The sequence below is a fragment of the Procambarus clarkii genome, chromosome 56, assembly GCF_040958095.1.
Source record: "Procambarus clarkii isolate CNS0578487 chromosome 56, FALCON_Pclarkii_2.0, whole genome shotgun sequence".
In the NCBI taxonomy this organism is placed as follows: Eukaryota; Metazoa; Arthropoda; class Malacostraca; order Decapoda; family Cambaridae; genus Procambarus; species Procambarus clarkii.
Window position 1 is genome coordinate 3,633,745 of NC_091205.1, and position 13,137 is coordinate 3,646,881.

General features: G+C 44.0%; 1 protein-coding gene across 1 annotated transcript; it reads right to left on the minus strand.

Moving 5' to 3' along the window:
* Window positions 1-9,696: 9,696 nt before the first annotated feature.
* Window positions 9,697-12,115, minus strand: LOC138353056 (uncharacterized). Its single transcript, XM_069305695.1, has 2 exons — window positions 11,080-12,115; window positions 9,697-10,331 (listed from the first exon to the last, which is right to left on the minus strand). The coding sequence occupies exons 1-2, from the start codon at window positions 12,113-12,115 to the stop codon at window positions 9,697-9,699; spliced, it is 1,671 nt and encodes a 556-aa protein (XP_069161796.1).
* Window positions 12,116-13,137: the final 1,022 nt, after the last annotated feature.

A 13,137-nucleotide genomic window follows, 5' to 3' on the forward strand; every position in this document is an offset into this window, starting at 1 on the left:
AGCTACCTCACAAGAAGCAGCATGGTGCACCAGTCAGATGCTGGAAAAAGATCAGCGGTAGCTGTAGGCATCAAAGAACAGGAGGGATCAAATAGGCAATAATGGAATTGTAAGAACAGATAGGCTGTGAATGGAATATTAAAAGGGTTAAAGATGGAAGGGGCTGAAAAAAAACATTGAGAAGGTTTTCAGGTTGGGCTGGTACAACAAAGGCAGAGACTGCCTGGTAAAGATTGTGTTTGCAAATGAGACCACAAAGGAGGATGTTCTTGAAAGGTAGAGCCATCTGCAATATGTGGAAGAATACAAAAAAGTATTCCTCATTAGGGAGAGGACAAAAGATGGCGGCAGAGGAAGAAGCACATGGTGAGAGGAGAAAACCAGAGAAAATCCCTCCTCCTTCTTCCCATACCAAACCCTGTCCTCCGCCATTACCCCATGTCCTCCATGGTCCCCCCTCCCTCCTTACCCCACACCCTCCCTGTCCCCCCTTCCGTTCACCCCCCCCCCACCCACCCTTTACCCTAGTATTCCCTGAGACCCTGTTAACTACCTCCCAAATCTTCACACCTATGGACCAGCTTCCCTTATCAGCAGAACGCTCACCAAGATGGGAACAAGAGAATGAACAGAAGAAACTGAGCTTCAAGGCAATGTACACTAATATAGATGGGGTTACAAATAAAACAAGTGAACTTGGAGAATGGGCACTAGAAGAAAACCCAAACGTAATAGAATTCAAAGAAACAAAGCTAACGAAAACCATAACAAATGCAGTTTCCACAGGACTACTATGTAGTGAGGAAAGAGAGAGAAGGAAGAAGAGGAGGTGGTGTAGCTCTGCTGATAAGAAAAGGATGGAATTTTGAAGAGATGGTTGTTCAGGGCTGTGAAGATTTCAGTGAATACATAACAGGTACCATAGCAATTAGAGGACAAACATTATATTAGTAGTCGTATATAACGCCCAACCAAATGACAGAAGACCCAGGTATGAATATGAGAGAAACAAAATGGCCACCATTAATATAATGGTGGCCATAGCCTACAGAGCAGCTTCTGTAGCTAGCAGGAACGGATCCAGACTACTAATCATGGAGGACTTCAACCACGGGAAGATAGATTGGTAGAACAGAGACCCACATGGAGGACCGGACACATGGAGAGCTAAGCTGCTGGACGTGGCAACAAGAAACTTTCTAAGCCAACACATCAAGGTACCAACAAGAATGAGAGGAGAGGATGAACCAGCTATTCTTGATTTGATATTTACCCTAAATGAATCGGATATAAGGGAAGTTAAGTTGGAAGCCCCTTTGGGAATGTGTGGTCACAGTGTATTGATCTTTGAAGCCTGATAGAGCAAGGATTTATATCCACAAAAAAGAACCAGGAAACAAAGGGTTGGCATATCGAAAGGAAAATAATGAGGAGATAAGAAAATTTATAAGGGATATACCATGAGACAGAACTCAGAACTAAGTCCGTACAAGACATGATAGACTATGTCACCAAAAAGCGTCAGGAGGCTGTAAACAGGTTTATCCCGACCCGAAAGGAAAAACCGAGTAGTAAAAGAAGAATCTGTGGTTTAATAGTGCATGTATGGAAGCAAAGGAACTGAAGAGAAGGGCGTGATGATGTGATGCCCTCACCCATCCTAAGTTTCACCACCTGTTCCTTCACAGTTGTCTTCCTCCTGATGTGACTGTGTAGTAGCTTTGGTTCGGTCTTGGCTTTATTAGCTATATCATTTTTATACCTTTTCTCAGCTGCTCTTCTCACACTAACATATTCGTTCCTGGTTCTCTGGTACTTCTCTCTACTTTCTGGTGTTCTGATATTACGGAAGTTCCTCCATGCCTTTTTGCTCAGCTCCTTTGCTCTCATACATTCCCAATTAAACCACAGATTCTTCTTTTGCTTCTCTGTTATTTCTTGTCGGGCCAGGACAAACCAGCTTACAGCCTCCTGACACTTTTGGGTGACATAGTCCATCGTGTCTTGAACGGACTTGGTTCTGAGTTCTGTGTCCCATTGTATATCCCTTAGGAATTTATTCATCTCCTCATAGTTTCCATTTCGGTATGCCAGCCCTTTGTTTCCCAGTTCTTTTTTGGGGAGATAATTCCTAGCTCAACCAGGTACTCAAAGCTCAATACGCTATGATCACTCATTCCCAGGGGGCTTCCAGCTTAACTTCCCTTATATCCGACTCATTTAGGGTAAATATCAGATCAAGCAAGGCTGGTTCATCCTCTCCTTTCTTTCTTGTTGGTCCCTTGACGTGTTGACTTAGAAAGTTTCTTGTTGCCATGTCTAATAGGTTAGCTCTCCATGTGTCTGGTCCTCCATGTGGGTCTCTGTTCCCCCAATCTATCTTCCCATGGTTGAAGTCTCCCTTGGTTAGTAGTCTGGATCCATTCCTGCTAGCCACAGAAGCTGCTCTCTCTATTATATTGATCGTGGCAATGTTGTTTCTCTCATATTCCTGTCTGTTTCTTGTGTCGTTCGGTGGGGGGTTATATATGACTACTACTATCATTTTGTGTCCTCCAGTTGCTATGGTGCCGGATATGTAGTCACTGAAACTTTCACAGTTCTGATTTACCATCTTTTCAAAACTCCAACCTTTTCTTATCAGCAAAGCTACACCACCTCCTCCTCTCCCGTCTCTCTCTTTCCTCACTACATACTAGTCCTGTGGAAACACTGCTTTTGTTATGGTTTTTGGAAGCTTTGTTTCTGTTAGTGCGATTATGTCTGAGTTTTCTTCTAGTGCCCATTCTCCAAGATCACTTGTTTTATTTGTAATCAAATCTATGTTAGTGCACATTGGCTTACAGCTCACTTTCTTCTCTTCATTTTCTTGTCCCCTTCTTCGCGAACATTCTGCTGGTGGGGAAGCTGTTCCCTGGGTGAGAAGATCTGTGAGGTGGTTTGCAGGGTCTCAGAGGATTTTGGGGTTGGGGTTCAAGGGAAGGGGGGACAGGTTGGGTGAAGGTTAAGGAGATAGGGGGACATGGAGGATACAGGGTGAGGTGGGAGGAGGGATAGGGAGGGTCTGGGATGAAGGTGGACGGGGGACAGGTTGGGAAGGTGGGAGGGGGGGTGGCATGGTGGGAATGAGGGAGGGGTGAAAGGGTCAGAATGGGGTGGGGGGGGGGAGGGAGGGAGGGGTTGGGTGAGCATTTAGGTGGGGGGCAGGTAGGGTGAGGGGAAGGGAGGGTTTCTATGCAGAGGGGGGGTGGTGGAGTTTCCCTCCCCGTGGTGTTGCTGGGATGCTGGTTGTGAGTTCCCCTCTTGTCTCCAGAACTGTTGTGTTGGGGTTGCGATTTCCTGGTTTACTCCTGTGTCCCTGTGCTTCCTCCTTGCCTCTGCTGCCCTGACTCTCTCCTCCTTCGTCCTGTCCCTCTGCAGGAATACTTTCTTGTATTCCTCCACATACTGTAGACGACTCTTCCTTTCTAGAATAACCTCCTTCGTGGCCTCCTTTGTAAACACCACCTGTCCTTGTTGTACCACCCCAACCTGAAAACCATCTCAATGTTTTGTTCAGCCCCTTTCATCTGTAACCCTTTTCAGTAGCCCATGTACTGCCTCTCTATCCTTGCTATTCCATTCTTGCCTATTGGATCCTTTGATGCCTACAATTACCATGGATTTTTTTCTCTCCAGTAGTTGACTGGTGCACCTTGCTGCTTTCTGTGAGGTAGCTGCTTGCATGGCTACCTCCCTCACTGAGTCCATTGCTTTTTAGCACTTTCTACGTCTTTCTGCAAATGTTTCATGTACAGAGGCATTTCCTTCCAATGCAACATTCCCACCTTCCCTTTGGATGATAATCTGATGCTCGGCCTCTTTTTTTCACTGTGAGGGATTTGACCACCTCCCTTGCTGATGTCAGCTCACTTTGCACGTTGTTAATTATATTCCACATTTCATGTATCTCCCTCCTGAATTCCTCCAGAACTTAGGATAACATTTTGTTTATTTGGTCACTTTGACTATTCCCTTTGTCCCTGTTGCATCTTCCGGCCATTTCATGTCTTTTCCTGATATGTTTTGATAAAGTTAGGCAGGAGGGGGGGGGGGGGGTGCAGTGTGTGTGTGTGTGTGTGTGCGTGTGTGTGTGTGTGTGTGTGTGTGTGTGTGTGTGTGTGTACTCACCTAGTTGTACTCACCTAGTTGTGTTTGCGGGGGCTGAGCTCTGGCTCTTTGGTCCCTCCTCTCAACCATCAATCAAGAGGTGTACAGATTCCTGAGCCTATCGGGCTCTATCATATCTACACTTGAAACTGTGTATGGAGTCAGCCTCCACCACATCACTTCCTAATGCATTCCATTTGTCAACCACTCTGACACTAAAAAAGTTCTTTCTAATATCTCTGTGGCTCATTTGGGCACTCAGTTTCCACCTGTGTCCACTTGTGTGTGTTCCCCTTGTGTTAAATAGACTGTCTTTATCTACCCTATCAATTCCCTTCAGAATCTTGAATATGGTGATCATGTCCCCCCTAACTCTTCTGTCTTCCAGCGAAGTGAGGTTTAATTCCCGTAGTCTCTCCTCGTAGCTCATACCTCTCAGCTCGGGTACTAGTCTGGTGGCAAACCTTTGAACCTTTTCCAGTTTAGTCTTATCCTTGACTAGATATGGACTCCATGCTGGGGCTGCATACTCCAGGATTGGCCTGACATATGTGGTATACAAAGTTCTGAATGATTCTTTACACAAGTTTCTGAATGCCGTTCGTATGTTGGCCAGCTTGGCATATGCCGCTGATGTTATCCGCTTGATATGTGCTGCAGGAGACAGGTCTGGCGTGATATCAACCCCCAAGTCTTTTTCCTTCTCTGACTCCTGTAGAATTTCCTCTCCCAGATGATACCTTGTATCTGGCCTCCTGCTCCCTACACCTATCTTCATTACATTACATTTGGTTGGGTTAAACTCTAACAACCATTTGTTCGACCATTCCTTCAGCTTGTCTAGGTCTTCTTGAAGCCTCAAACTGTCCTCTTCTGTTTTAATCCTTCTCATAATTTTAGCATCGTCCACAAACATTGAGAGAAATGAATCAATACCCTCTGGGAGATCATTTACATATATCAGAAACAAGATAGGACCGAGTACAGAGCCCTGTGGGACTCCACTGGTGACTTCACGCCAATCCGAGGTTTCACCCCTCACCGTAACTCTCTGCTTCCTATTGCTTAGATACTCCCTTATCCACTGGAGCACCTTACCAGCTACACCTGCCTATCTCTCCAGCTTATGTACCAGCCTCTTATGCGGTACTGTGTCAACGGCTTTCCGACAATCCAAGAAAATGCAGTCCGCCCAGCCCTCTCTTTCTTGCTTAATCTTTGTCACGTGATCGTAGAATTCTATCAAGCCTGTAAGGCAAGATTTACCCTCCCTGAACCCATGTTGGCGATTTGTCATGAAGTCCCTTCTCTACAGATGTGTTACCAGGTTTTTTCTCACGATCTTGTCCATCACCTTGCATGGTATACAAGTCAAGGACACTGACCTGTAGTTCAGTGCCTCTTGCCTGTCGCCCTTTTTGTATATTGGGACCACATTCGCCGTCTTCCATATTTCTGGTAGGTCTCCCATCTCCAGTGACTTACTATACACTATGGAGAGTGGCAAGCAAAGTGCCTCTGCACACTCTTTCAGTATCCATGGTAAGATCCCATCTGGACCAACTGCCTTTCTAACATCCAGATCCAGCAGGTGTCTCTAGACCTCCTCTCTCGTAATTTCGAACTCTTCCAAGGCCGCCTGGTTTACCTCCCTTTCTCCTAGCACAGTGACCTCACCTTGTTCTATTGTGAAGACCTCTTGGAACCTCTTGTTGAGTTCTTCACACACCTCTCTGTCATTCTCTGTATACCTGTCCTCGCCTGTTCGAAGTTTCAATACCTGTTCTTTCACTGTTGTTTTCCTTCTGATGTGACTGTGGAGTAGCTTTGGTTCGGTCTTGGCTTTGTTTGCTATATCATTTTCAAAACTTTTCTCTGCTTCTCTTCTCACCCTGACGTACTCATTCCTGGTTCTCTGGTATCTCTCTCTGCTTTCTGGTGTTCTGTTATTCCGGAAGTTCCTCCACGCCCTTTTGTTCAGTTTCTTCGCTTCCATACATGCCCTATTATACCATGGATTCTTCTGTTGCTTCTCGGATTTTTCCCTTTGGGCCGGGATGAACCTGTTTACTGCCTCCTGACACTTTTGGGTAACATAGTCCGTCATACCCTGTACAGACTTGTCTCTGAGGTCTGTGTCCCAAGGTATTTCACTTAGGAAACTTCTCATCTGTTCATAATTTCCCTTTCGGTATGCCAGCCTTTTGATTCCTAGTTCTTTTTTGGGGGGAGATAAGTCCTAGCTCTACCAGGTACTCAAAGTTCAATACACTGTGGTCACTCATTCCCAAGGGCGCTTCCATCTTAACTTCTCTTATATCCCACTCATTTAGGGAAAATATCAAATCAAGCATTGCTGGTTCATCTTCTCCTCTCATTCTTGTTGGTTCTGTGATGTGCTGGCTTAGACAGTTTCTTGTTGCCACGTCCAGCAGCTTAGCCCTCCATGTTTCTGGTCCTCCATGCGGGTCTCTGTTCTTCCAATCTATCTTCCCATGGTTGAAGTCTCCCATAATTAGTAGTCCAGATCCATTCCTGCTAGCAACAGAAGCTGCTCTTTCTATTATGTTAATGGTGGCCATGTTGTTTCTATCATATTCCTGTCATTCTTCTGTCATTCATCCTGTCAGTCTTCTGTCATTTGGTGGTGGATTATATATGACTACGACTATAAATTTTTTTCCCTACATTTGTTACGGTACCTGCTATGTAGTCACTGAAACCTTCACAGCCCTGAATATCCATCTCCTCAAAAAATCCCTGTGTGTGTATGTGTGTGTGTGTGTGTGTGGTGTGAGGAAAAAATCAGTGGATTGAATAACAGTTGAGAGGCGGGCCGAAAGAGCGGAGCTAGATTCCCGCAAGCAGAACTAGGTGAATACAACTAGGTGAATACACACACGAGCGCGCATTCTACTGGGGCCAGGCAGCCGAGCGGACAGCACGCTGGACATGTGATCCTGTGATCCCGGGTTCGATCCCGGCCGCCAGCGAGAAACATTGGGCAGAGTTTCTTTCACCCTATGCCCCTGTTACCTAGCAGTAAATAACTAACTGGGAATTAGTCAGCTATCACGGGCTGCTTCCTGGTGTGTGTGTGTATGTGTGATGTGAAAAAAAAATAGTAGTAGTAGTTAGAAACAGTTGATTGACAGTTGAGAGGCGGGCCGAAAGAGCAGAGCTCAACCCCCGCAAGCACAACTAGGTGAATACGCCCCAACATCAATGTTGCTTAACACACACACACACACACACACACACACACACACACACACACACACACACACACACACACAACTCCTAAACATTAATAACGAAAGAAAAATATGACATCAATTTCATTTGATTAAAAAGTGGGTGAAGAATCATTGGTGTTGTATTCCTTGAGTTATAATTTAACTATCCAATCTTCCTATTTCTCTGTTTACCCTGGCCTATAAGCTGTGGATTAAGTTAGCTTCAAGAACTCTTCTTTCAGCGCATTCCACTTGTCTCATCAATAAGTTCAGAACGCAAATTAAAATCTGTCAAGAGTTAATCATTACAACATTGATGTAAATCTGTTTGTAAAATAAAACGAAAAAGAGGAACCTAACTTACTCTATTAAGATTTCCTGCCCAATTAATACTCGAAGAGGAAAGGCCATTGACTGGCGGAATACTTAGTATGTCACCAGCGTAAGTTTACTCCGGCCAAAAGTTATAGGAATTCCTGGGAAATGTTGGAACAGTTTTGAGAAATAAACTTTTTGTTGGCTGATTTGGATAAGTTTTTGTTAACCATTTTTCCTTTGCCACTAAGTACTGTACCATGATAGCCTTCATGCGTGATAGTAACTATATTCCTAGGTCACTAAATTAACAGATAGAAAATATCACATTCATTCTTTGTGTCCAGTGATTCGCCGGCATATTTAGTGAGTGAGAAAGTTTTCTTGTTTAGAGTGCACTTATTAAAAAAGTGACTCGAGAGTCTGTTATCATTTAGAGTGAATGTCGAGTGAATGATTGTTATTGTGACAAAGAGTTAGTCAAGATGGCCTCATGATACTGATGTTTTTTCATCAGTGTGTTAAAATTTGATAACGATTGATAATTTCACTAATTTATCAACTATTGATAACTCGTTGCGCACAATGTCCAAGATCAATGGCAATTCAACGCCAAAACAACGTCACCAAAGTTGATTCAACGTTGAGTTACTGATGATAACGTTGACTCAACTGGTAACCATCGTCGTCTCTTGGCTCTTGTGCCCATAAGGCAACTTCCAGTCATTATGTAAATTTATTTCTTGGTTGTCGAGCTTGACCCGAGTTATGTTATGTTGAGCCTTAAAGTTTAACATTATTATATAGCATTACTGGATTTATATTATATAGCATTAGAGGATATATATATATATATATATATATATATATATATATATATATATATATATATATATATATATATATATATATATATATATATATATATATATATATATATATATAAAGGTCTATATCAACTAACGTAAATTTAGAGGGGTCTTCTAACAACCTTTCAACCTTATTCACATACTCTAACTTGTCCAAAACCACTATACCCCTACCTTTATCTGGTCTGGTAATACAAATAGGTGATAGCCGAGGCTATTTGAACCACCCCACCGCCGGCACTCGGATAGTAATCTTGGGCATAGCATTTTACCAAATCACCTCATTCTTTGGGGCACACGTGAGGAACACAAATGCGAACAAGCCTGAATGATCCCCAGGACAATATGAGTTTTCAGTTGCATATTGTCCTGGGGTCCATTCAGGCTTGTTCGCATTTGTGTTCCTCACGTGTGCCCCAAAGAATGAGGTGATTTGGTAAAATGCTATGCCCAAGATTACTATCCGAGTGCCGGTGGTGGGGTGGTTCAAATAGCCTCGGCTATCACCTCATTATGTCCGGTCGTGATGGTCAAGTGGATTAAGGCGTCTTGTACATACCAGTTGCGTTGCTCCTGGGAGTATGGGTTCGAGTCACTTCTGGGGTGTGAGTTTTCAGTTGCATATTGTCCTGGGGACCATTCAGGCTTGTTCGCATTTGTGTTCCTCACGTGTGCCCCAAAGAATGAGCTGATTTGGTAAAATGCTATGCCCAAGATTACTATCCGAGTGCCGGCGGTGGGGTGGTTCAAATAGCCTCGGCTATCACCTCATTATGTCCGGTCGTGATGGTCAAGTGGATTAAGGCGTCTTGTACATACCAGTTGCGTTGCTTCTGGGAGTATGGGTTCGAGTCACTTCTGGGGTATGAGTTTTCAGTTGCATATTGTCCTGGGGACCATTCAGGCTTGTATATATATATATATATATATATATATATATATATATATATATATATATATATATATATATATATATATATATATATGATATAGCATTACAGAATATATTATATAGCATTACTGGATATATATTATATAGCATTACAGGAAATATATTATATAGCATTACAGGAAATATATTATATAGCATTACTGGATATATATTATATAGCATTACTGGATATATATTATATAGCATTACTGGACCCGTTGGTGCCCGAGTCGTTCCAGTTCTCATGCCCCTGAGCACTGGGTCCTGGGCTCTGGGGTCTGAGCTCTGGGGCCTGGGGCCTGAGCTCTTGGGCCTGAACACTGGGGCCTGGGCACTGGGGCCTGAGCTCTGGGGCCTGGGGCCTGAGCTCTTGGGCCTGAACACTGGGGCCTGAGCACTGGGGCCTGAGCTCTGGGGCCTGGGGCTTGAGCTCTTGGGCCTGAACACTGGGGCCTGAGCACTGGGGCCTGAGCTCTGGGGCCTGAGCACTGGGACCATGGCACTGGGGCCTGAGCACTGGGGCCTGAGCTCTGGGGCCTGAGCACTGGGACCATGGCACTGGGGCCTGCGCACTGGGGCCTGAGCACTTGGGCCTGAGCTCTGGAGCCTGAGCACTGGGGCCTGAGCTCTGGGGCCTGCGCACTGGGGCCTGAGCTCTTGGGCCTGAGCACTGGGGCCTGGGTATTGGGCCCTGAGCTCTGGGGCCTGCGCACTGGGGCCTGAGCTCTGGGGCTTGAGCACTGGGGCCTGAGCACTGGGGCCTGAGCTCTGGGGCCTGCACACTGGGGCCTGAGCACTGGGGCCTGAGCTCTGGGGCCTGAGCACTGGGACCTGGGCACTGGGGCCTGAGCTACTCACCTAGCTATACTCACCTAGTTCTGCTTGCTGGGGTTGAGCTCTGGTTCTTTGGTCCCACTTCTCGACTGTCAATCAGCTGGTGCGCAGATTCTGGAGTCTATTGGGCTCTATCAAATCTACATTTGAAAATGAGTATGAAGTCAGCCTCCACAACATCACTGCTTAATGCATTCCATTTGTTAATTACTCTAACTCAGAACCAAATCTTTCTAATGTTTTTGTGTCTCATTTGGGTACTAAGTTTCTACCTGTGTCAACTTGTTCGTGTTTCATCCGTGCTAAATAGTTTGTCTTTGTCCACCCTGCCAAGTGGAACAGGTTGGACGTGGAAGTCGTTGCAGCTAATTCCATTCAACGTTTTAAATGTAAATATGATAAAAGCCTGAGAAATGAGTCATTGCATTAATCTAAAAATGTTCGGAAGGCGGGGCTAGGAGCATAACTCGACCCTGCAAGCACAGCTAGGTGAGCTCATCTATATGAGTAAACACACACACACACACACACACACACACACACACACACACACACACACACACACACACACACACACACACACACACACACACTGTTTTATTCTCAAGTTGAAGTGGTTTACACACAGTAGACCCCGAGAGGGCCTCGTAAACTAAGCTAACTGCTCATCATCAGACGAGTTCTCACCATTTACAGCCTCAGTGTAATATTGGCCTGGATATGAGGGTTGCTGGTATCTCCTCACCATCATCACTATCACCATCTTTATTGTCACCATCATCACCAACACCATCTTTATTGTCGCCTACATCACCAACACCATCTTTATTGTCATTTACATCACCAACACCATCTTTATTGTCATTTACATCACCAACACCATCTTTATTGTCGCCTACAACACCAACACCATTTTTATTGTCACCTTCATCACCACCACCATCTTTATTGTCACCTACATCACCAGCACCATCTTTATTGTCACCTTCATCACCAACACCATTTTTATTGTCACCTTCATCACCAACACCATCTTTATTGTCACCTACAACACCAACACCATCTTTATTGTCACCTTCATCACCAACACCATCTTTATTGTCGCCTACATCACCAACACCATCTTTATTGTCACCTTCATCACCAACACCATCTTTATTGTCACCTTCATCACCAACACCATCTTTATTGTCGCCTACATCACCAACACCATCTTTATTGTCACCTTCATCACCAACACCATCTTTATTGTCACCTACATCACCAACACCATCTTTATTATTGTCACCTACATCACCAACACCATCTTTATTGTCACCTACATCACCAACACCATCTTTATTGTCACCTTCATCACCAACACCATCTTTATTGTCACCTTCATCACCAACACCATCTTTATTATTGTCGCCTACATCACCAACACCATCTTTATTGTCACCTACATCACCAACACCATCTTTATTGTCACCTACATCACCAACACCATCTTTATTATTGTCACCTACATCACCAACACCATCTTTATTGTCACCTACATCACCAACACCATCTTTATTATTGTCGCCTACATCACCAACACCATCTTTATTGTCGCCTACAACACCAACACCATCTTTATTGCTGACTCCATCACCAACACCATCTTTATTGTCGCCTCCATCACCAACGCCATCTTTATTGCTGCCTCCATCACCAACACCACCTTTATTGTCGCCTCCATCACCAACACCATCTTTATTGCTGCCTCCATCACCAACGCCAGCATCCAGCTGCTTCATGATCTAAGAACCACAGCATCAAGGACAACACGATCTGTAAACCGAAATATTCAGTTACTGAATGAATCATGAATCACATTCAATACCAACATGTAACCCAAACGGCTCATACAGTAATGTTTGAACCACAAATAACAGTTACATATGACTGCAGGATATGCTAATCAAAGCCATACTGTATCACCATGAAACCATAACCGCAAAACAGCTGAGTGACCCTGCACTGTACAGTCTCTCACATAACAGAGACTACAAGAAGACATTTATTTAGATTGTGGCTATTGTGGCGAGCGGAAGGGAACGGCAGCAGGCTCGCCTCACAAGGGTAACTCAATCTTTTTTCTTTTTAATCTGGAAAGTTGAGTGGGTTTTTTTATCGTTCGTGGTGGATGGGAGGGGTCTATAGTGATGTGTATGTTTTGTTTTCGTTAAAGCGGTTGTGTTTTTATCATGCAGAAATATTTTGTTTGTTCTTGTTTTATACTGTGTTTGAGTCGATAGAGAGTTTATTGAAAAGGTACCAATTTATGACAAAATATATGATTCTAACATGATGTAAGCACATGTAAGCACACATAACTCTATACCATAGGAGCGAACGGGTCTGTTTCTCTGTATGTTTGTGTGTTCAAAGTTGGAGGTAACTCGCTTTGGAATAGAATCACCCAGATTGGCAGAGGGAATTGTCTAGGGTATGGGATGAACATAGACTTGTCAGGGTGGCCCGCTGCCCCCCGGCTACACAGCAAAATATTTTCAAAGCAAACTTTCAAAACAATATAGTAATGTGCACCATTATTCACTAAGTTTGATAAAAACTTATCTATAACTATCTATTTATAGACTGTAAACTGTAGATTATAAACAATTATCTACTGTCTATAAACCTAGCAATTTTTGTAAAAATTTCTTGTATGTATGTACCTTACCTAAATAAACATTTATTTATTTATAATTTATTTATAAAATTAACAGCAATTTCCTGCTGTCGACAATGTGCCCGTACTCGCATAAAACTGGCG

Excerpts from the sequence above, each read along its gene's own strand:
- LOC138353056 (XM_069305695.1), bottom strand. The coding sequence starts at position 12,115 with ATGAAGCAGCTGGATGCTGGCGTTGGTGATGGAGGCAGCAATAAAGAT. Across the intron at positions 10,332-11,079 it reads AGATGGTGATAGTGATGATG|GTCCCAGTGCTCAGGCCCCA; the intron begins GTGAGGAGATAC and ends CCCAGTGCCCAG.